The sequence below is a fragment of the Tetrao urogallus genome (genome assembly GCF_951394365.1).
Source record: "Tetrao urogallus genome assembly, chromosome: 5".
NCBI lineage: Eukaryota > Metazoa > Chordata > Aves > Galliformes > Phasianidae > Tetrao > Tetrao urogallus.
The window spans coordinates 790,481-813,577 of NC_136818.1; the positions used below are offsets into that span (position 1 = coordinate 790,481).

Below are 23,097 nucleotides of genomic sequence, written 5' to 3' on the forward strand. Positions count from 1 at the left end.
AAAAGCACCTGAAAGAGGGAATGCTTTTCCTTGGGGCATTGGTGGCTCCCCAGGGGTACAGGATAAGGTAGTGGCTGTCTCAGCCTGAAGAGCCAAAGCTCATTTGAGCAGGAGTTCTTTTTAACAGGCTGCAGGGGCAGTGACTGTTTATAAAGGTGAATAGTGATAAGACAAGGGGGAATGGTTTTAAACTGAGACAGGGGAGGTTTAGGTTGGATATGAGGAGGAAGTTTTTCAGCCAGAGGGTGGTGAGGCACTGGAACAGGCTGCCCAAGGAGGCTGTGGATGCCCCATCCCTGCAGGCATTCAAGGCCAGGCTGGATGTGGCTCTGGGCAGCCTGGGCTGCTGGTTGGTGACCTGCACACAGCAGGGGTTGGAACTGATGAGCATTGTGCTCCTTTGCAACCCAGGCCATGCTGTGATTCTATGATATGATCAGCTCACACTAAAGCCAATCCAAGGGCTCTCTAGAAGTGAAAGCTGAAACATTTCATGGCACAGATTTGAGATTTCCCTCCTATTCAGCCTTACAACCTGCAGCCCACCCTGGAGGATCCTCACTGCTGTGCCAGTTTTTGTGGAGCAGCTCTGTATTGAGGGGCCCGTGTGCTGCAGGGAAGGGCGGCTCCATGGGTTGCTGCTTTCTGCGGGCTGTCATCATCCAACAGCGGTTTCCTTTTTGAAGTGAGAGTCAGAAAAAAACCTAACTTTTGACCTTTAAGACAATGACAGTGAGTTCTGCTGGAAGTATCCATTGGGGGACAGGGGGAAAATCAGCTGCAGCAAAAAATGGATTTTAACTAAATGTCAAATAAAATTTTATTGGAAACTGCAGTGATACTTTAGAGTAATAGCATAAAGCATTAGGGTTTTTACAGAAAGGAGTTGCTAAAATTGTCCTATAGAGGAAAATAGCAGAAGAGGAGAATGAGTGCACCCAGACTGATGAGCAGGACCCCCCCACCTTGAGCCCTGGCAGAGCTAGTGCTTGGAGAACAGAGCTCTCAGTGAGCCCTGTGCTCACGTGTTGGCCCAAGGGCAGGGGAGGAGAAGAGGGCTGTGAGCTGTGGGCTGAGCTGTGCTGATGGCACTGCCCTAAGGGCAGGAGCACAATGGCGGTGTGTGTGGGCACCTCTCTCCAGGATGGCATCGAGGCCATATTAAGTTTGCTGCTCGCTCGTACAGCCTTGCTCCCCTCTGCTCTGCAGCTGCACATCAGCCCATGGCTTCCAATGTGCTGCTGGGAGCAGGCGTGCAGTGAGCAGAGTGCAGTCCGTGCTGCAAGTGTTTCAGTCACATCATGCTGTTCCTGCGCTCAGCTGCACGCCCTGCTGTACCGACAGCCACACAGCCCTGAAATCCAATTAAATGCAGGAGAGCTGAGAACGCCAGGTTGCCGTATGGGCTCGTATTATGCCTGCAGCAAATTACCTTTATCTACACGTGAGCTTCGTCTGCACTTTGTAATTTCTATGTTTCCCCCCTGTAATTCCCGGTGGCGCTAATGAGGATTACACACAAGTGTCGCATCTAGAACACAACGCTAAATTATATTAAAGAATTGCATTTGTAATATTCTGAAATTGTTTGTCAGAGCTGCTGCTGGAAGATAAGAAATGGAAAACTCAGAATACAAATGATTCAATGTAGACTAATGCCAAAATATTATCGTGATTTGCATCGATGCAGCCTTTACTCGGGTTGGGTCAGATTCCATTTTTCCGAACAAGAGATAAAATGAACTTTTTGGAGGAATAAAAATAAAACGTATTTAGAGGTGATTTTTAACTTAGTACATAAATTATTGCCCTGTAATCTTTACAGTGCGTGTTTAACTTGCAGTCATTATGGAAATGCATTCATTATATAAATATTCATTATGCAAAGCCATTATGTAAATCTGCCAAATCTACACATTCAGCACAGCACCGTAAGGAACGCGTCGCCGCGGTTTGTAATCTGAAAATCTGGTATTGTTGAAATGTCATCGGAATAAATTGCAGGTATTACTTATTTTGTTCTGACATTTAGGAGCAAAGTGCAGCATCAATAGTTTAAGAACGAAACCAGAATTTTAAAGAATTAAGGTCTGCTAGAAACGTAATTCCAGTTCTTCACACTTGTTTGCGCAGCACGCTGCTACAGTTCCATTTCTGAGAAGCAACTCTGCAAACACTGCCACCAGCAGCAACAACAAAAGCCATTCGGAAGACTCGAGATGTTAGTGCTGTGCAGAACCCTGGTGCCATACGCATGGAAGCTTCCTCCCAACTCACTCTTGGCCAGACCTTCCACGGGGAGGTTCCTGATGCAGCTCAGGGCCGTGCAGGCTGCACCCAGCACTCCAGCACTGCACCGCCGCTTTGCGGCTGCTGAGGAGAAAGGGGAGCCCAGGGTTTGTCCAGATGCAAAGCAGGTTACATGCTTTAGAGAAGCAGAGCTCAGCCGGTGCTGGGCTGCATTGCACAAGGCCTCGGGCACACTGCACTGTGTACACATACAGAGAGCAGCAGCCACAACTGCAGGAGCAGCTTCACCTTCGGCTTTGCTTGGAGTGCTCAGCTTCACAGTCTTACTTCCAACAAGCGGCTTTAGATGAAGCTGCACACATCTCACACAAACACCGGCTGGTTTGTGTGTGAGCCACAGCACTGCTAAGCATGGTTGGCTGTGCACAGCGCTGCAGGACCCCAGCAACCCCAGCACTGCGCTGCCCAACGGCCACCCCTGCGTGCAGCACAGGGACAGAGCAGCAGCTCAGTGCAAATGGATGTGGCAGTGTACATTTTGCTAGCGAGTTGCAGAGCTGCAGGAAAAAGCAGTGACTGAGTAGAGGAACCTCCTTCTTCTGTGTAGTTCTATGGCAGCTTGGTAGTGTTGACTACCCCTTCTTGATCATATGCAACAGTCTCTTCTGGCTTCCCATTGCAGCATGCAGCCCACCCCCTACCTTGTCCCACCCCCTACAAGGCAGATTATATCAGGATCAACTGCAGAACTTGTAGAACACTGAAGAAATGTGAATTCTGAGACACTGGGACTTATGTATCCCTCTTCATCTCTTTCATCTCTTTCCTCCTTCCTTCTGGGTTTATGTTCAGTGTTCCTCAATTGTCCTAACATCCTTCAAATACATCCTAGTAAGGAGAAATGATTTTAATTTGAAGGAGGGAAGATTTTGGTTGGATATCAGGGGAAGTTCTGTGCTGTGAGAGCGGTGAGGTGCTGGAACAGCTGCCCAGAGAGGCTGTGGATGCCCCTTCCAACCCTGGAGGTGTTCAAGGCCAGGTTGGATGGGGTCCTGGGCAGCCTGGGCTGGTGTTAAATGGGGAGATTGGTGGCCCTGCCTGTGGTGGGTGGAGAGGGGGGGTTGGAGCTTCATGATCCTTGAGGTCCCTTCCAACCCAGGCCATTCTGTGATTCTGTGGCTGTAGTTGGTCTCAGACAATCTAGTGGCAGGGAGATGCAGTGAGTAATTACGTTCTCCTCATTGATGTAGATGTTACCTCCCTTGGTTGATTCTTCCTCTGTCCTAGTGTGGTGGCCAGTGGCACCAGTTCACATTGCTATCCCAGTGGGAGAGCAGTCACCACTCAGGTGCCACTGAGACATTTTTACTGGGCATGGTAGTGATGGGTTGATGGTTGGACTTGATCTTGGGGATCTTTTCCAGCCTTTATGATTCTCAGTCTATGGTCTCTGGTGACTTCCAGTTTCACCCATTCTAAACCTTCCCTACTGTCTGCCCTTTCCCAATGTTTTGTTACCATCACTTCTAGTCCAGTTTCCATATTTTTCCTGAAATACGAGGATCAACATTTCATACACACACACACGTTTGGGAGTGTAGGTTTGGGTACCCTGTTCATCCAGTCTCATTCCCAGAGAAAGGTGGCACTGAAGTGTTTCCCAAAAACAACCATCCAACCAAAGGAAGAACTGTTCAGCACACACAGAATAACAGGTTTTTTTCATGAATATTGAGGAGATCTGCACTTTCCTAGTAACTACTCTGATGTTAGGTTGGAATGTATTCATGCCTGCCTCCTTCTGCTTCACACACACATTTCACTTGCCCTTGGGGTGTGTGCATGAGTGTGATAGGACTGAGTGGAGCCTAACGCCAGTCCTATCGTTCCTGGACAGCCCCAAAGCCACAGAGATGTACTGCATTAATGTATCATCATAGCTCTGTCGTTCTGATGAGGTATTAGTGTAATACATCTTCGGTGCACTCACATGGATAGGGCTGTCTGGGAGGAAGAGGTCTAAGAGCTGGTTCAATTCAATTACAGGACAAAGGCAGCGCCAGCCCTGAGCAGGCAGTGCTATTCCTGGGGGATGCAGACTGCAATACAGGGCTGAGATTTGATGGGGGTGAAAAAAGCAAAAAGGCTTTTTTTAAACTTCTAGCTAAATCCTAAGAAACAAACAGAAGCTTGATATGAGCTCGGCTAATGTCAAATATTTTGTTCCATTTGCACTTCTGCTAGAGAAACACTATTTTTCAGATGTTATCCACACATCTGCACGTGACAGAAATAAGAAGTGTTTTGTTGATGTGCGAGTGCTCTGAGCCGGGATTTGCAGGCTGATAATACCTAACTGACATGAATTACCAGGGCTTTGCGAAAGTACAGAGTGCAAACTTGTCTTTCTCAGTGTTCCTTCTACTGATTCAAAATGGTTTTAAAACTAAAGGTTTCAGAAAAAGAAGAAAGAAAAAAAAAAGGGGGGGGGGGTTTCTGGCTTGCGTCTTTTGCCCTGCTAAGCCCTGAGAGGCAGTGCTGCTGGTGGGGGTTATCTCAAACCAACGCTGCTTCCTTCTGACATGTTCAGTATGTGCATGGTAGCATTGCTGGTGGGCATGGAGCTGCTTGTACTCCTGCAGGGTGCCACGAGCTCCTGCCCCACTGGAGGTGTGGGGCCGCGGGTGGCCCTGGCTCACCACCAGCACTGCTGGCAGATGGATGGCCGCAGCACACCGAAGGCGCAGCTCCTTCCCTCCAGGTGTCCAAGCAGCAGAATGCAAAATAATTCAGTACTCTAATCTGATAAGCAGCGACAGTGATGTGCCTCCCTTATGCCATCATCACTCATCTCGCCAGCAACAGCTTCATTACGCTGAGCTCCTCGTTCAGGTGAAGCATTACTGGGCTGAGCCGAAACATCTGCTCCATGCAGCTGGGTGGGAGGGCTGGGAGAGCAGCCAGCAGCCCCCAGACCTGCTGGGGGTGGTGGGCTGTGGCCAGGCAGGGGGCCCAGGCCCTGTGTCTGCGTTGGTCCCTGCACGGGGCTGGCTGTGGGGACAGGGGCAGGCTGTCGGCTCTCAGCCGTGAATGCACTGCACAAATGCAACTCTGCTTTGGAAGCACGGCACCAGCTGGAGCCAGAAATAATGCTTCCCTTTGTGCTGACACAGGCAATGCCAAATGAGGCTCAATGCCTTTGGGCTCTACAGGGCCTTCATTTGCTGGCCTTGGCTGGGTTTGTGGTTCAGACCCTTTCTTCTTCAGCCCTGACCTGGTCTCTCCTACACCACTCCAAGAAGCTCTTGGTTCTCAGTGCCTCAGTGCTTTGCACAGCCCCTTGCTCTGCATGTTTATGGAACAACACAGCACTTTGCAACGGTGACTGCGGGACAGGAAAGCAGCTTGAGGCAGCCACTTAGTCACTGGGAGCCAGGATTCCTCCCTCCTGGTGGCCCTGTGCCTTTCTGTGGGGGCTGGAGCCCCAGCAGGCCCAGCTGCTGTGACACGCATCACTTGAAGCCCATTCTTCATCAAACAGCCCAACTGGAGCCCCAGCACCACATCACCCCCCAGGCTCCTCTTGTGCTCCAGATGTGCTGTGTGCCCTGCAGTGGGGCCGTGCCACGCTCCTCTGCCCACCGCGGTGAGGGTGTGAATGGGACAGCAGCCCATGGGGAGCCCCTGCTCTTACACAGATAGATCTGACTGCACTGCAGCCACGTGGGGATTGAGAGTTCTGTGATTAATGTTTCGTACGGATTTAATGGCCCGGCTGGTGATTCTGAAGCGGAGTGTTCCGTTGCAAAGGCATCACGTGCCGTTCCATCAGCGCTTCCTTCGTATTAAACATGCTCCTGGCAGCATCCCAAGGACTCGAGAGGAAATGGTGTGGAGCTCAACGCGGAGTAAATGAGGGGATTAATTAGCAGTTTAAAGACAGCAGTGCAAATATTAGCGCTTAATATAAACGGTTTGTTGCAATTCTTTCCTTTGCCTTTGGATACTGGGAAAATAATGATCCTCCAAAGCCACACCTCTCCCATGCGAAATACCATGTCTTCCGATTTCAGGCCATGGGCCTTCTGGCCTTTCTTTTCCTTAATGATGCTCCTAACATCATTGCTGGGGGAGACGCGGAGCAATAGGATCCAATTAAGTGACATCCAGTACACGATCTGTCGCGCCAGGTCAAGTGACATTACACTGGCTGTGATTAGTGGGCTTCTGAGCAAGAATTCTTAGAAAAATGTCATAATTATCGAGACTGGTCCTGAACTTTGAGCATCCCTTCAGGAACAATTAAAGATATTCCTAGAAATCCTCGAGCCTTCTTAAAATCTTTAAACAGACTATAAAAACCCTCTTGTTAGATTGCGGTTGTCAGGAGATGAGTGCTTGCGCTGTGATGGTCCAATAATTGGGTCTTTGTGAAGGAACTGAGGATTGAGAGTAAGATTCCAATCTCAGTGAGTTAGAGATGGGAAAACGAAAACCAGACAAAAGCGTCGTGCAGAAATAATAATGAATTTTTGACAATTTTATAACGAGAGGAATGTATTTCTCACTTTTCAATAAAAGCAGATGAACTCATTAATAACTCATAAAATGCCATGAAAATTAAAGTTTTAAAACAGGCTTAGTTTATTCCCTCAGATATTAGTTCATTTTTATTTGAGAAACACTGCATTTGTGAGTGAGGGATTTATGAATCATTAAAGATATTTCAGTGAGACCAAGTCTCTAGCGCTGAAAACCAAGCCAAGCAAGTGCAGATTTCCTTCTCTCCCCTTCCTTTGGTGTAGCATCTTTCATGACTGCTGTGGAGATGCTCATTTTGGAGCAGAGCATGCCAGTGCTGGGGCGTGCACAGATTTTTGGAGAAGGTATTTCCAAAATCCAAAAGATGCCTCTGTTTTCCATTTAACGTTTCAATTTCTCTTTTATTTTTAACATTCCTTTATGCTTATTGTTACTCTTTCTCCCTTCCCCCAGCTGGGCACAGGCTGCAGATAGAAATGGAGGCTGGGCACACCAGTGATGCTCAGGAGGGGATAGCAGGTGACCCGCAGGCACCATAGATCCACAGAATCACAGCATGGCCTGGGTTGCACAGGAGCACAACGCTCATCAGTTCCAACCCCTGCTGTGTGCAGGTCGCCAACCAGCAGCCCAGGCTGCCCAGAGCCACATCCAGCCTGGCCTTGAATGCCTGCAGGGATGGGGCATCCACAGCCTCCTCGGGCAACCTGTGCCAGTGCCTCACCACCCTCTGAGTGAAAAACTTCCTCCTAATACCCAACCTAATCATTAAGGCTGGAAAAGACCTCACCACATCTAACTATCGACCCCTCACCACCATACCCATTAAAGCCTGTCCCTAAACCAGGCCTTCACATTTCTGGAGCCTGCAGTGCTTCCGTTTATTTCCCAGAATCATCTCTTTTGGCCATGTTTATGAATAAATCCTATTTCAAACATATCAAGAATTATTTTAAAAGGCACATGCTTTATAACAACCGTTAGTATCTTTTGAGGGATAAGAAGAAACATGAAATGAAAAATACAGTCATCAATGATTCGTTTATCTTCAGCAGCGTCTCCAGTTTCAACAAACTACAGACAGAAAATGAATGTGCAAAGGGAGGGACCTGCAGATGTGCTTGAGTCGAAGAGTTCTCTCCAAACAGCTCGCAGGGCACTGCTGCCTGCAGAGCATCGTTCTGAGAAGAGGGGGGCTCCTGCAGGGGCACTGCGTGTTGCTGTGGGCTGAGCTGCCCTCCCCAGCCCTGCTCATGCTCACATGCAGCTCCCTGGGTAAGAGGATCTCTTCCAACACCCCCCTGCCCAGAGGAGCTTCACGTGCTGCAGCATGTTGCCTTCCCTCCGGCTGTGTGCGGGACCTTGGGCCAATGGAAAAGCTGGCGCTGCTGGCAAGCTGCACTTATTGTGCAGAAGTAGTCATTCTTGGAGAGATCAAAAGAGATCAAAGAGTACACATGAATCTGTAAATATCCAGGTGACACAGCGTGCAGATACCTAAGAACACTACTATCTGCAGTGGGTGTGTGTTCTGCTCTGATAGCAGTTGACTTCTCTGTGAGCATTGAAGTGGAGCTGGCTCTCCTGAACACCGGTGCTCAGTTGCTCAAGCAGGAAAGTCAGAATGTATTCTGGGTGTGCTCCCTGGTGTGTCTGCAACAGAAGACATTCAAAATTGCTCCAAATACTGTAACTTAATAACATAATGTGTCTCAGATAGGTAGCACAGTGTGGCAGCGTTCTGTGCAGACAGAAACAAATGTAACTTCAGGGAACGCAAACAAGGAGATGTGCCTCCACCTCCTGCAGGAGCAGCCTCTGCTCTGCTCAGCCTGGGAAGCTCAGAGGAAGCAGTGGAAAATGAAAGATCTACGTGTGGTTTCTAAGTTGCCCAAGGAAGTTGTAGATGCCCCATTGCTGGAGGCATTCAAGGCCAGGCTGGATGTGGCTCTGGGCAGCCTGGGCTGCTGGTTGGCGACCTGCACACAGCAGGGGTTGGAACCAGATGAGCGCTGTGGGCCTTTGCAACCCAAGCTATTCTATGATTCTATGACTCCATGTTATTTCCCCTCTGCAGTTACTATGTAGTGACGAAACTAAGGAAAAAAAATGATTATTTTTTTCCCTTAAAATGTTTAAAATTTGCTGATTAAATTTGCTGATTTATGCTTCTTGTGGAAAGAACACTGTCACACAGTTTGGTGGGGACCCACGCAGTCCTGTGACATGCAGCAGCTCCCAGTTGCTGGCTGAGATGTGCACTGCCCATGCAGCTCCCAGTGCTCCGTACCTATATATCACAGGTACAGATCTGACCTTGTTTGTCTCCACCTCTGTAACTTTCTGCTTTGTCAGCCGCTGTTTGCAGCCTTTCTTTTATCAGCACGCCTTTCTCACCAAACTGCTTTTCTTGTTTCATCTCTTCAGCGGGGAAATCTCCTTCAGCCCTCAATTTATCTGCCACTTTCAGACATTTTTTCTTTACATTTTATCTGATTTTTCTTTACAAATGTGGAGTGTGGCATCGCTAAAGCTAAATGGCCTTACGCTGACAATGTTTAAATGGTGCCTAATGTGGTAGGCACATTCTCCTAACAGACAGCAAGCTGTTCTGCTAACCCACAGCCCCTAGGAGAGGAGCACATCCTGTACAATTACAGCATCTGATGTCGTTTGAAACCCTGAATGCATGGCAAGTAGGAGGAGCAGCTTCAGATTATTGTCCTGGTTGAATCCAATTGTTTAGGCTGTTCTCAGCATCCTGTGACAACTCCTCTGCAGGAAAGAAGAAAGGTGCCTCTGTGATCCCAGCTTATAAGAACTGATGGGCCATGGGTGCTTACGGCACAGCCAGCATTCAGATGGCATCCTGATGGCATTGCCACTGGGGAGCTTACCTGCTCATAGAATCAATCATAGAATCATAGAATTGTAGAATCGTAGAATCGTAGAATCGTAGAATCACAGCATGGCCTGGGTTGCAAAGGAGCACAACGCTCATCCAGTTCCAACCCCCTGCTGTGTGCAGGTCACCAACCAGCAGCCCAGGCTGCCCAGAGCCACATCCAGCCTGGCCTTGAATGCCTGCAGGGATGGGGCATCCACAGCCTCCTTGGGCAGCCTGTGCCAGTGCCTCACCAACCTCTGGGTGAAATTAGGATTCCTCCTAATATCCAACCTAAACCTCCCATCTCAGCTAAGTGGTTGCTCACACAGAATCCATACGAGGCAGCATACATGCGGGTGAGCCCATGCTGGGGCTTTCAGGCTGCATGGGGATGCTCCCCAGGCTGTGATCTGCAGCCATGATACAGCACACCTGCATAGCTCAGCCTCCTGCTTGTAGTCCCAGACCATGCTGGGCTCCTTGTGCTGACACCGGCTCAGCGGAGCACCATGGAGCTGGGCTGGTCCCACTGCCCAGTGGGACCTGGGGTGCCTGAGCTGGGGCTGCATTGTGGTTAAATATCCCAGGAAACATAGAAAACAAGCAAACAGACAGCAAAACAGCCTTGGCTCAAATTAAGTCCTCAGAGTTTTTCAGAGCCCCCCCTGGACTCGCACCAGATCTTTCCTCTTACTGACTTATGTTTAGCAACAGGAGAGGAAGATGCAACCTTTGTAAAACCCATCCATCCACGCTTTGGAAAAGCTGTCCATATGGCGAGGTGTGCTCACGCTCCTCCTGACGCCAGAGACCATATGGGAAACACGATTCTTGTTGTGCTCTCTCCCAGGAGTTACACGTGTGCTGCTTTGTTGGGCACTGTGACACCACGCAGCGGCTGGACCTGGGCATTCCAGCTCAGCTTCACAGCTGCTTCCCTCCCATGCTGGAGAACCCTCTCCTATAGCCCAACATATCCCCAGCAGATAATTACATATCATTGCCCATTTCAGCATGTCTAGTTTTAGCTTGGAGAAGAGAAGGCTCCGAGGAAAACTCATTGTGGCCTTCCAGTACTTGAAAGGAACGTATAGACAGGAGGGGGAATGGCTGTTTACAAGGGTGGATAGAGATAGGACAAGGGGGAATGGTTTTAAGCTGAGGCAGGGTGCCAGGATGCACTGCACAGCAGCCCAGGGGTGGGGGTCAGCATCCCTGGGGGTGTTCGGAGCCGTGGGGATGTGTGTGCCACTGAGTGATGTGGGCAGTGGGCATGGGGAGTGGGCTGGGGGTGGATTGGGGTCTTTTCCAACTGGGATGATTCTGTGGTTCTGTCTTTAGGTAAGGTCCCAGCAGCTCTGCTCAGCACTGCTCCCATGTTCTGTGCAGCCTGTCCCAGGGGTGGGGGCTCTGCGGTGCCCAGCAGCTCTCCCATTCAGCCCTGCAGACCTCAGTGACCCTTCGGGTGCTCTGTGCTCAGCCTCACCTAATTGCTTTCTCTGATCATTTTATTTCAGCAAAACCATTTGAGAGCGGGCAGTACTTGGACATCTATGGAATTACAAGAGATCAGGCTGGGGAGTACGAATGCAGCGCAGAAAACGACGTCTCAGTCCCAGACGTGAAAAAAGTAAAAGTCACAGTAAACTGTAAGTCACGTTGGTTTCTAATCACTAAATCCAATGGAGGAGAGGGGCTCTGCTGGGAAGAAAAATGTAATGCAGAGAACTGCTGCTCGTGATGAAACTGTAGATCTGTTTTTTGGTGGAACAGCAGCGAAAAGCCTGCGGTGTCTGAGGTGCAAGTGGTTCTGAGCAGAGGTCGGTAGGAGAGGGCCAGGTTCAAACCTGACTGCGGTGCTGGCAGCAGTGTTGGGCCAGCATGTGGCCTGGGCTGGGCTCTGCTGCGGGCTCTGGGCTTGGTGGTTATTCACTGAGTAATTTCTGTGATTGCTGGTCTGAAACGTTTCTGGTTTAACTTGTGGTTGTGCAACGGGACAGGGAGATGAGAAATGATATGGCACTCTGTGTGGGTGTGAGAGTGGATCCCAGCACAGGCAGCGAGTGCGGGCACTGCTGGCACAGGGAGCTGTGCTCTGCCTCTCCTCCAGTGCTGTGGGCACTGCTGTGGGTGCCAGCATGGCCTCTGGTGGGGCTGCAGCCCACAGTTCTGCCCTCCTCGGGTGTCTGCAGAAGTCGGATGCTTTCTGGTTTGGGATCGGATTTGATTTGACATTCAGTACAACATGAAATGTTCAAAATGGTGTTCTTTTCCCTTCCAAAAAATGTTTTAAAAAAGGGAAAGAAAATGGGAATAATTACACTAATCCACTCTAGCTGTGAATTTTCTTAGGTTAAGTGCAATTACGCAGCTTGTGATTTGCAGCAGTTCCTGCTCTGAAAATCACTGTGGCATCATTATTGATTTACAGATGCTGGAGGCCCTGGATTTGTGTCCCCCCCACCCACAACCCACAGGCTGAGTCCATCACAGTTCTCTGTAAAACCTGTGGGCTGAAAACCACAGTGCTGGTGGAACAAGTGACCGCTGGGCTCTGTGCAGGCCGTTGTTACTGGAAGACTGTCAGGAAGAGGCGTTGTGCAGATATATGTGCATAGATGGAGCATTTTGGTCAGGCTCTGGCGCAGCTGCCCAGGAGTTGGGGGGGTCAGCATCCCTGGGGGTGTTCCAGAACCATTGGGATGTGGCACTGAGGGAGGTGGGCAGTGAGCACGGGGAGCTGGGCAGGGTTTGGATTGGGGTTCTTGGAGGGCTTTTCCAACCTCAATGGTTCTGTGATTCTATAAATGTGAGGGGGTGTTGGGGGGTGACGCCCTTCACACCCCAGGATGTGCTGTGTGGTTTAAGTGATGCCTGGTGGTAGAATCCAGAAGGGGCAGAGAGCTCTGCTTGTTTTATCAAAACAAAAACTGCCTCTGAAGACTTTATGTCATGGGAGCCTTAAGAAGGCTGATCCTAAAAAGGGAGAAGATGATAGCCCTGCTTAGCATATTTCATTTGAAAAAAGAAAAGAGGAGTGGTAAAAAAATCATGAAATCAGCCATTCTCCCTCATCTTCCGAGCCAAGATCAAAACTTGCACAAATCCTTATTTAGATAAATCGTCATGTTCATGTGTGTTTGGATAAATCATCATGTTCATGCTCTGGCCAAAGCCAGAGCTCTACTTTAACTGAGCAGTTTGTGTAGCATACTTGTGCCCTGTCAAACTGCAATTGCTTCTGGGATCAGTTCCCCTGTTTCCTAGGGACAGTTATGGTTTGTCACTGTGTATGGGAAAGATCAGCCTTGTGGCACTGCTGAGAGCACGGAGGCCAGTGGGACCTCCCTGTGCCCCATGGCCAGAAGCATTGGCTGTCAGGCAGCTGAGCTGCAAGGGTTGGGATTTGACCTCCCTCAACACCAAGCCAGGGGGGCTGTGATGACGGAGGTGTGTGAGTGTCAGTGCCAGCCACAAGCAGGGCGGCTCGGGTCTGACAGCAGGGCACTTCCAGTCATGGCAGGGGGAAGTTATCAGGAAGTGTCCTTGGCTGTAGCATGGGTGCACCTGGCGCCGGGTTTCTGTGCCAGATTCAGGCAAACTGCTAGGTCTGCACTGGGACATGCAGAGTAGTTTTTCTCAGTCTCTTGCAAGTAAAGAAAGAAGAATCAGAAGCAATGCAAAATTAGGATCTGTCTACAGCTTGGAACTGTTTGTATATGTGAAAGATTTGTCACAGTCAGCAAACTGCACATGCACTTCAGTGTGCTGAGTGTGCTGTCCTCACGCTCAGCTCTGCAGCCCCTGCAGGGCACATCTGGTGCAGGAGCCCCGAGCTGCACCTCATTGCTGCGAGCTGTGCTCTCCTCTGCCACTCACCATCACCCCTGTCTCCCCAGCAGCACATCAACAAACCCTGAGCGGTTCTGGTGAACATAAGCATAATTCTGAGTATGGTATTCATTCCATATTGCAGCTGTTCAGTCATCTCAGCAAAGGAAATGGCCAGGCCTAGCTTACTTCTAAACTTCAAGTTTGGTGGCTGTGCAGCCCTGCATCCCCAGGCAGACATAAGCACTTTGCTGGCCACCATGCTGCATACGCTCTGCAGCTCTTAGTGATTCTGCTTTGGGACTTTGGGTTTGTCCTTTGTGCCATTTCATGTCCCATAATCCACATTTTGTACGTAACTTATGTGTGTCCGCATGGTTTCCCTTTTTAAAGAGGTGTTCCGAGAGGCTGTGGTGTTTGTGTTTGCATTCTGAGGAGGAGAACCATTGGTGGGGTCTCAACATTAGGTGGTGGGAGGGGGATCGTTCCTGAGAGAGGACAACTATTCCCAATCATGTTGAAATCAATAAAATAGAATATGATTTCACTTCAAAGCAAAACTTACTAGCATTTTCTACTGCAATTTATAAAGCAAATGCTGATGGATAGATGCTGAATTCAAAGCCCCTGTGAACAAACCACTGCCTGCTTAGCAGGAGCTCAGCAGCAGCTGTGAGCAGCCCCGTGCCCCACAGCTGTCCCTGCAGCCCCACTCACGCTCTGGTTTATGGTGACACACTTACAAAGATTAAACACAACCATCTCCAGAAGCACTGCAGCCATGCTGAGATGATGAAGAATGAGGTGTGTGCATCACGAAGCCGGCGTTTATCTTAATTTAGATAAAATTTTCTATTACCCAAATAAATAGTCAACGTGGGCTGTGTTGCAGCATTCCTTCTTTTCAGATGCCACATAACCGGTCTCAAACAGCTTTGTTATAGCTGGATCTTGTGGACTGTACTGAATTAAGTTCAGCTGCCTTTGGAGAGGAAAGAGAAGCCATTCATCTCAAACTAAGAGGCAGTGATTTAATTTCAGCCTTGATGAACCCCATCACGTGGCAGATTGAAGGCCAGGTGTGCTGGGGCTTGCTGGGGAAGTGCAAATTGCAGTCGCGGTGCTGAGGATGTGCGGCTGCAACAGAGGAGGAAACTGCTCTGCAAATTCAGTGGGCAGCTGACAGGGAAACAGGGAGGTAACCCAAACTGCTCCCAGTACAGAATGGACCACTGCCTGCTTGCAAAACCATATCCTTGCACAAAGATCCATTTGATCAGGAAATAATAAGGAGGAAAGAAAACAGACATGAGCAGATGACCTGTACCCAGCCACACTTTGCCCTTGCCTCGGTGTCACCATGGGACACTGCCTGGTCACCCTGCAAAGCATCCCCAGCTTTGTTGGGTTGGGGACATTAAGCAGCACACAGGCAGCACATGCTGCTAATGCCAACCTGTTCGCTGTGCTCAGCCCATGGGTTGCCCCAAAGCACTGAGCCTGGCCCTACTGCAGCCAGAGCTGATGGCCCAGCACGCCCTGCTGACAAACCTGCTGGCAATCACATTGTGTCGTGGCATCTTCCAGGTGCTTCCACATCTTTGATTACCTGAATGGCATCATTATGGGGAGTGAGGACAAATGGCCTGGTTTATAATTCCCTGGCACCTGCCTGTGGTTCAGGAATGCTGTAGTTTTCGCATTGGCATCGTCCAGGCCTTGGTGGCACCCATATCTGGTGGCTGCTGCCCAGCCCTGAGTGGAGCGAGCAGCATGAGGCTGGGAGCTCAGCAGGCACCAAGCACTGCTACAGGTGGCTGTGTGTAATTCTGCACTGCTCCCTTCCTGCTCCTTTCTTTCCTGCTGCAGTGGTTTGATAAGACATCCTATGTTGTGTTTTTAGTGGAGTTTTTTGTTGTTGTTGTTGGTTTTTTTATTTTCTTCTAGAGGAACGTGTGATTTTGTTGTATGAATTTTAAGTGCTGTGTTTGTTTTTGCTTGGCCAGGTTAGGGTTTTGCAGAACAGCTTAACTCATTAGCATTTCTTAGAAGTCTGCCTTACTGTTGCTATGATATTTGCATAATATTATGCACAGTGCTCTGATTTTACTTTGAAATCAGACATACTGTACAAGCCACTCTAACCTAATTACATCAGTAACCTGAGACCTACCAGGAAACTCAAGATGGGACTCAGGTGTGTGCTGGGGCTCCCAATGCCCAGACACAGGGCTGGGACTTTGTGCTCCCAGAGAGTGCCTTGCTGCCAGCCAAAGGAAAACATTTCCTGGGCAAGGTTCTTTATGTACAGTCAGCAAAGAGATTTTCCTTCCATCAAGGTGAATATGCTATGAAATAAAAAGGCGGTGGTCCCTTCCAAGCCGTGCCATTCTGTGTCAACTCTTCAACCAGAATCACACCCAAATTGGATGAACAGATATGCTCACATGTGACCGTGGCACAGAAGGTCCCTACCTTGAGGTGGCAATGGCTGATGCTGTCCCTGTTGCATCACACTGCTCCTTAATGGTGAGGGCCTGCAGCACTGTAACAGCACAGAGCAGTTTGCGGCCCCAATTCCCACTGACCATTCCGAGAGGCACATGTGCACGGTGCCTCAGAGGATTTAGCTCCAGAATACTGTTTTGAAGTATCTAAATTACACTTTAAAAGTTAAAAGCACTCCGGAGTGTCAGTTTAATTGACTTCCTGTGAAACACGTTTCTCTGAATTCTCTGGTTACCTTTCAAAAAATGGGATTTTTGGCTTCCAAGTCACACTGGGGACTCGTCAAAAACTCTGGCTGCTGGAGAATATTTGATTCTGCTCACAGATCCGTGGAGCTCAGTGAGATTTTTCTTGGAAGTACTGCTCTGTGCACATCCTCTGGGTGCTGGTGTGCAGGCGGTGCCAACGCAGCCATGGCTGTAAGTCAGTCTATGGGCACAGCAGAGAACGTGGCCGGGCATGAGCTGCAACCATTGCATGGCTACAGGTCTCCTCATTTGTCATATATCTTCTGGTTTCTCTGGAATGAAGGCTGAGAGTGTTGGTCTGCTTTCATGTTACCCCACCAGCATTGCTGGGAGCACGCGGTGTCCTCCCTCTGCTCCACTTTTTTCTGTTTCTGTTCTGGAAAGCTGTGCTGAAAGCACTGGGGGAACCTTGTGAGTGGTGGAATGGGGCTGCCCCATGGTGTGCTGCCATGGGCCAGGGGCTGGCTGGGCAAATAAATGGGCAGCATCATGGCTGTGGGGATTCCTGTGTCCTGACCCGTGCATCCTGTTGGTGTTAAATGTTAACCTAATCCTAATGATCAGATTCTTTGTGCTGTCCAGCTGGTCTGGTTCAGTAGCTGTATCACTTATATCAGAGCTGCTATTGTAGTAAGAAGGAGGTGGGAAGATCCGTAGTGGAAAGATGGAGGAGGCACCTTCCTGCAGCACTGCATGCACAGCTGAAGGCAGAGGGGTGATGGTGTGATCTGCTTCTGTACCTGTGGGCCAGCTCTGGAGGATGGGCAGCCACCTGCCCCAGCTAAAGGTGAGGCAGCAGCTGATGCAAAATCACAGGTTGTCATTGAAGTTGGTGGTAGAGCTTCCCTTCAGGTCCAGCCCCCAGAAGAGGAGCTGCCTGCAAAATATTTTACATGAAACCTGTAAATACAAACAGTTCTTTCGACCTAAGGTAAAGATCTTTGAAGAAATTTATGCTATTCTTTAAATAGAATTTTCAGTCGTGTATAATGTAATCAGAGTCAGGGCTCTCTAACTTCTGTGGCTTTGTTGGGTTTTTGGTCTGCATTAGTGCTAAACTCTGACTTATTTAAGCTGCAAATTGCCCTTATCTCTGAGCTCACATGTATGAGATATATGACATACCATCCCACAGTAACACCTAATGAAAAGCAGCTTTTACCAATTCAGATCAATAAAACTGGTCATGTATTTAAATCCATCTCAATTAGAGTCGGGAGGAGAATAGAGCTGATACAAAGAAAATGGTTTTCTCCTCATAGGTGGGGAAAGGAGCGTCTTCTGAAGGTAATGTTTGTCATTTTTTGTCCTTCAGGTATTTTTATTAGCATTTCAGAAGTCAGATTAGAACAATATAGTTCAGGTTACTGACTCGAGAGCGATTTGGCTTTGGAATTAACATTGATTTCTTTCTATAACAGTTTACTGTTGGGTTCTGCAAACTGCTGTGCGGGCGCTGCTTATCCTAGAAAGTGCTGCTCATATCGAAGCGTGACAGAAGTGGTTATAAGATTCCTTCATGTAGGTGGCATTCCGTTGCCACAGCACACGGTTAGGGGCTCTGGCAATGTGAATCGAGGCACTGTGTTTGGAGGAGTTGGAGTGTTGGTGCTTCACGTGGCCTTAAGGCTGCCGTGGAGTGCATCTCTTGGTCTGTGCTCCTCTGGGCAGCCCTTGGCCTGTTTGGCAAACCAGCCTGGCTGCGTGATGGGATGGAAGAGGTGCCCAGTGTAATGGCAGCACCACTGCAGCACCTGTTGTGGCTCCAGTGGGAAGCTGTGTGTCCAGCACAAAGCTGGGAACCTCGCTGGGAATCACTGTGCTGCTCAGCTGTTTTCCAGCACATCTTTGCAAGTGTTCTTTCCTTGGGAAGCAGCATTTCCAACTTAGCCATTAACAGATTCTTTCTGCAGCTCCAAACTGGAGCTGGCTGTTTCAGAGGCACATGGGCGCTGGTAATTTGTCATTGCTGCAGTTCTAATGCTGGGGACTGCCATGAAAACCCATCTGAGAGTAATCTGTTCCCCATCCCCAGGAAAACCCCCAGGGCCATGGGATAAAAACAGCTGCACTCGTTTGCACGTATCTGTGCTCTGCCAGTAGTTACAGGTCCACATCTTGTGTCATTATGGTGTGCCATAATGCTATAAATGCTATACAGTGTGTTTATGCATCTCTGGGAAACGGTGTTGCAGCAAATAATAGAACACCCACAGCAGTGCTTGAAAAACATCGCCAGCAGGATGCTGTAAGGGCACAACACAAATGCTTCAGGCCACTGCTGGGAGAACCTCTGGGCAGGAGAATGAGTGGCCAGAAACAAATGAAGGGATTGTTTTTTCAATAACTGTTTAACAGTAACAGATTTGGTAACTATTGTGCCACCATTTCAAAGACAAAATAGGGTTGCAGAAAGGTTGTGGGCTCTCTCTCTCTCTGCATCCTCTTCTCACATCTCCTGGAGGCTGCAGCAGAGGACAGCACCAAAGGCAGTGGGAACAATGCCACCAGCAATGACAGCACTGACAGCAGTGGCTGCAGCAGCTCTGCTCATGGCTGCTGCTTCGAGCCTGCTTGGTCCCAAAGGCTCTGCGTGCAGCCCACCGTCATCCCCAGAGACATGAAGGTCCCCATTCACAGGCAGGAGGGGCTCCTGGCAGCTGGTGGGATGCAGAGTGAGGGAGGGATGGCAGTGGCAGAGGAGCAGCCCTGTGGGCAGCCATGCTGGCTGGAGTGAACGCTTTCTCCCAGCTCTGTGCCACCGCGCGCTCCTCAGCCTCCAGGTGATCCCACTCTAAACACTAGCTGAAATACAGTTCATGAAAATTAAAGTATTAATAGGAGATGACTCATCTGTAAAGAGCTTATGCATTTCAAGAAGCAATTTAAAGTATACAGCAGGCTCTGTAATACTCCAGACTAGAACCAAAATTAATGGAGAGCTCTTCAGCTCCCAGGAGTGTTCACTTGCCCAGATTGCTCTTCAGCAAAAACAATTACTTAAAATATTTCTTGTAATAGTCTGTACATTGCGCAGCAGTATTTCTCCTGGTGGCTGCAGTGCTCTGTGCTGCTGCAGGCTGTGTTCCCTGGCTTTGCAAGGTGGGAGCTGGGAGATGTTCGGGTGCATCTGGTGATGCCAACTGGACCATGCAGGAGGAGCCAAGCCAGATCTTCCAGTCCCTCAATAGTTTTATCTTTTCCTGCAGCCGTGGCTGCCCTGAGCTGGTATAGATATAGTGTGTGCACACTATTAGAAACTGCACACAAGCAGTGTGCATGGCATGGCCGTGGTGCCACGGCACCCTGCACAGTGCTCCATTGAGGCACCCGGTCCTGGTAAGGCTGTAACGACATTGATGCAACCTGCTCATCCCCAGCCAGGTTGCTAAATTAGCTTTTAACAACTTCTGCCATTTGGCCGGTGTTAGCAAGTGTGCGTGGCACAGGTATGCAGAGGCACTGGATCTCAGCTGGAGGAGCTTTGAGAAGCAATATTTCTGTTTTTATGACTTAGAACAAAGTAGTGATATTGACACGAGAGAAAGGGAAAGCTGCCAATGTTGTTCTTTGGGTGTTATAATTCATAAAGCTTTTGTCTGCTTCTTCTCTTGCTTTCCAACCCTCCTCAAATAGAAAGGAACTATGCTGAGGTTGATTTGGATGTTGGAGCTGCAGAGCTGACATCAACACTTGCAATGAAGCTCTGACAGCCAGCAGCAAGGCTGTGCTCAGGGTCTGAGGATGGGGTGCAGTTATGGATTGAACTGCTTCAGTGCTTCAGCAGCTCTGACAGTGGCTGCATGCCATGCAGTAAGATCGCGTTCACCATGCAGTAAGACAAGGAGTTCAGTTCAGAACGTGCTGTCTGCAGTGTATTTTGAGCAAAAGTAGGATTAATATCAAACTCAGCATTCAGGTTCTCACTGCTTCTGCACCTGGTACCGTTAATGGCAAAAGAGCATCTCAGGAATTATCTTTCAGTGCAGCAATTGAATGTGCAAGTGGAAAATCCCACTGCTCCAGACCTCTGGGGAAAGAGGTCTGCATCTCACTGCACCCAATGTTGACTTGAGAGATGTTGCCTGCTGTTAAGAAGCATGCAGATGTTCCTTAACAACGAGCAATTCTAACACAGCCACCAAATGTTCATCAGGAACAACCTGTACAGCCCTGTGAATGTCCATGCAAGGCTCTCTGGTTTCAGCATTGGGCTTGCTCAGAGCTGTGTGTGCTTCGCTTTAGGGTTAGGGCATCCATTGCACTCAGTCCTTTGGCTGTTATCTATTGAAATGACACAAAACTGAGGATGAAGGAATGATGTTATATGGACAATCTTATAAGAAAATGCAGAGAGAGGCTCCTGAGGTGCTCTTGCTTCCACAAAAGGCCTCTTCAGAGCAGCAGCTGGGCTTGGTGCCCACAGGTGGCACACTGGGAGAGGCTCTGGGCTGCTGCAGAATGAATGGTTCCATCCCTTGGCTGAGATAAGCCAGCAATCCCTGCCCCACACTACCCAGCATTGCCCCGGCCCAGCTTCACTCCTGCCCTTGCTTTGGTCCAGCGTGGGTTTGCAACACCCAGCGCTTCGGTGACTTTGCTGCTTAGAGTCAGAGAATCGACTTTGAGCCTGACCAGATCCTGTCTGTGTGTTTGCTCGTTGCCTCTCTGCATGGATTGCCCTGGTTTGGGAAACTTACTGCTGCCGCAAACTGCTGAGGGGGAAAACCTTTCTGTAAACTTCATTTCTTTTTAATACAGAGCAATAGCTCCTGGACCCTTTATGGCTCTCCCTCATTCTCCATGAGATACATATGTATATCAGCTCTAGCACGCTGTCAGCGAACAGTGGTTTTCAATCAAAAAGACTGTCAGTAAAGCTGATTCACTAACAAGAAAGCTGTCAAGCTGTGACAGCTGCTGTCTTTGCAACCCCAAACAATCTGTTCGGTGCTAACTCTGACTTATGCTTCCATTTATTATACAGTAGTAATGAGTACTGTCCTTAGAAATATCATTTTGGAGAGTACACCTAGCTGCTTTGTTATGTATGTAGAATACATCAAATTGGATCCAAGCTGCACAAGTTTTTGACAAAAAAGTGGTCCTTGTCATCTGAATCACTTTTTTTTCCCTCAATTCTAAATGTTGTTTCAGCATTTACGTCATTTTTGTAGTTAAGCCTCAGACTGAGAATTGTATTACTATTAGAAACTGAGACAAATATAATTTCTGCTTTTCCCATCATGTTGGAAAATGGCACCTAACCCTGAGCACAGCGCTCATACCTACAGAACTGGGTAAAGAAGGGTTGTTGTGATGCTCCTGGGGGCCATCACACCTCCCAGCCCACGGGGAGAACCGATGCCGATGCTGCTGATGCTGCTGTCCAAGCGCAGTGCTGGCATCCAAATGCTTGTTAATGCTTCCTTTTGTTTTCTTTTTAATTAAATAAGAGCACGTTGGCAGTCTCCTTCAGCAAACTCTTCCAGCAATAACTTCTAGCTTTGCAAACCTAGATCTCTCTTGTTTCAGTTACCATCGCTTGTCCTGCCCCTCAGTGAGAGAGGGAAGAGCTGATCCCATTGCAGTTCTGTGTACACCTCCCTACTAAGTCAGCCTCTCTGCTTTGCAGCCTTGGTCCCTCAGCCCAGCTCAGCTCCCGCTGGTCCCATCCAACCCGCACTGTGCACACGCTGTGATTCCCACCTCCCAGTGCCTTCCACCTGCATTTGTGCTTCCTGAGCATGCAGGGCTCGGGCAGCTTCCCACCCACACTGTGTGCTGTGGTTTTGTTCCAGACGCTCTTTCCTTGAAATCCTCCCAGCCAGCTTTAATTCACTTTCTCCTCAGCTGTGCTGCCAAGAGACCTACTTAGCAATTCCTGGAATTTGTTGAAGTCCATTGCTTTCATCTCCCTTAGAGGGAGAGAAGCGGCACAGTGAGAGCACTCATGTTTGTTCTCACCCGGGCATGCGGCCAATCCCTCCTTCTGGGTTGGCACCGACGTTGCCCATCGTACCCCAACTCCCTGCAGGACTGAAGCATGCTGAGGCTCACCGCCCCACTGCTCGTGGGCACCAGGTCTGAGTGCTGCAGGCAGAGCAGCAGCACTGTGCTCACAGCCATGTGCACTGGGTGCAGAGTGGATCCTCTGCAGGTAGGTCTCTTTGGGGCCAGCACTCCCTCTTGGGTCCATCAATAGGGTTCCATCATCACTAGGTGTTATGTTTGGAGGCAAACGTGTTCATTCTATTGTCTCAGGTGAATGCAGACCCTCCCATGGTCTTTGTTGATGGGAAAGTGTCAATGACAAAGCTTAAGTGACAACATTTCCCTCACATCGCAGTGGTAAGAGCAGCGATACAAAGAACAGTTTTGTTGCCATCGTGCTTTTTGCCTTTGTTTGTTTTGAAGACTGTGAAATTCCCTTTCATTGCCGATCTTACCAGGCCTCATCCACAGCCCCTCTGAAATCAACATAAAGATTTTGACATCAGTTTAATTTGAATGACACTTCAATGGCCAATGGAAGATGAAACCCTGCCCTGGTGTACCAAGCAGTGCCAAGCAGTGAGCACATCACCCTGGTCGTGTTTGGTGCATCTGCTTCCTCCAAATGGCCAGCAGCCCTGCATGGGTTTGCTCCTTGCCCACCCCCACCCAATAGCATCAGCAGGGCCACATACATGGATGGGACACAGCTGGGACTCAGCCCTGCTCCCTGGTGCTGGGGAACAGAAGGGTTGGGTGAGCGAGCAGCTAAACAAAGCCTGATGGACAGGAAGCAGAGCAGCCCCTGCCACTGTGCCCACCTGCTGGGCTCTGGGG

At 49.2% G+C, this 23,097-nt stretch overlaps 1 protein-coding gene across 1 annotated transcript in view; it reads left to right on the plus strand.

The window, feature by feature from the left end:
• Nucleotides 1–23,097, plus strand: part of NEGR1 (neuronal growth regulator 1) — a gene marked incomplete at both ends in the record, with an annotated part of 170,738 nt that overhangs the window by 104,516 nt on the left and 43,125 nt on the right. Inside the window, one exon of the mRNA XM_079536595.1 lies at nt 11,197–11,328. Coding sequence (XP_079392721.1) covers nt 11,197–11,328 — 132 coding nt within the window. The remainder of the gene's footprint in view (nt 1–11,196; nt 11,329–23,097) is intronic.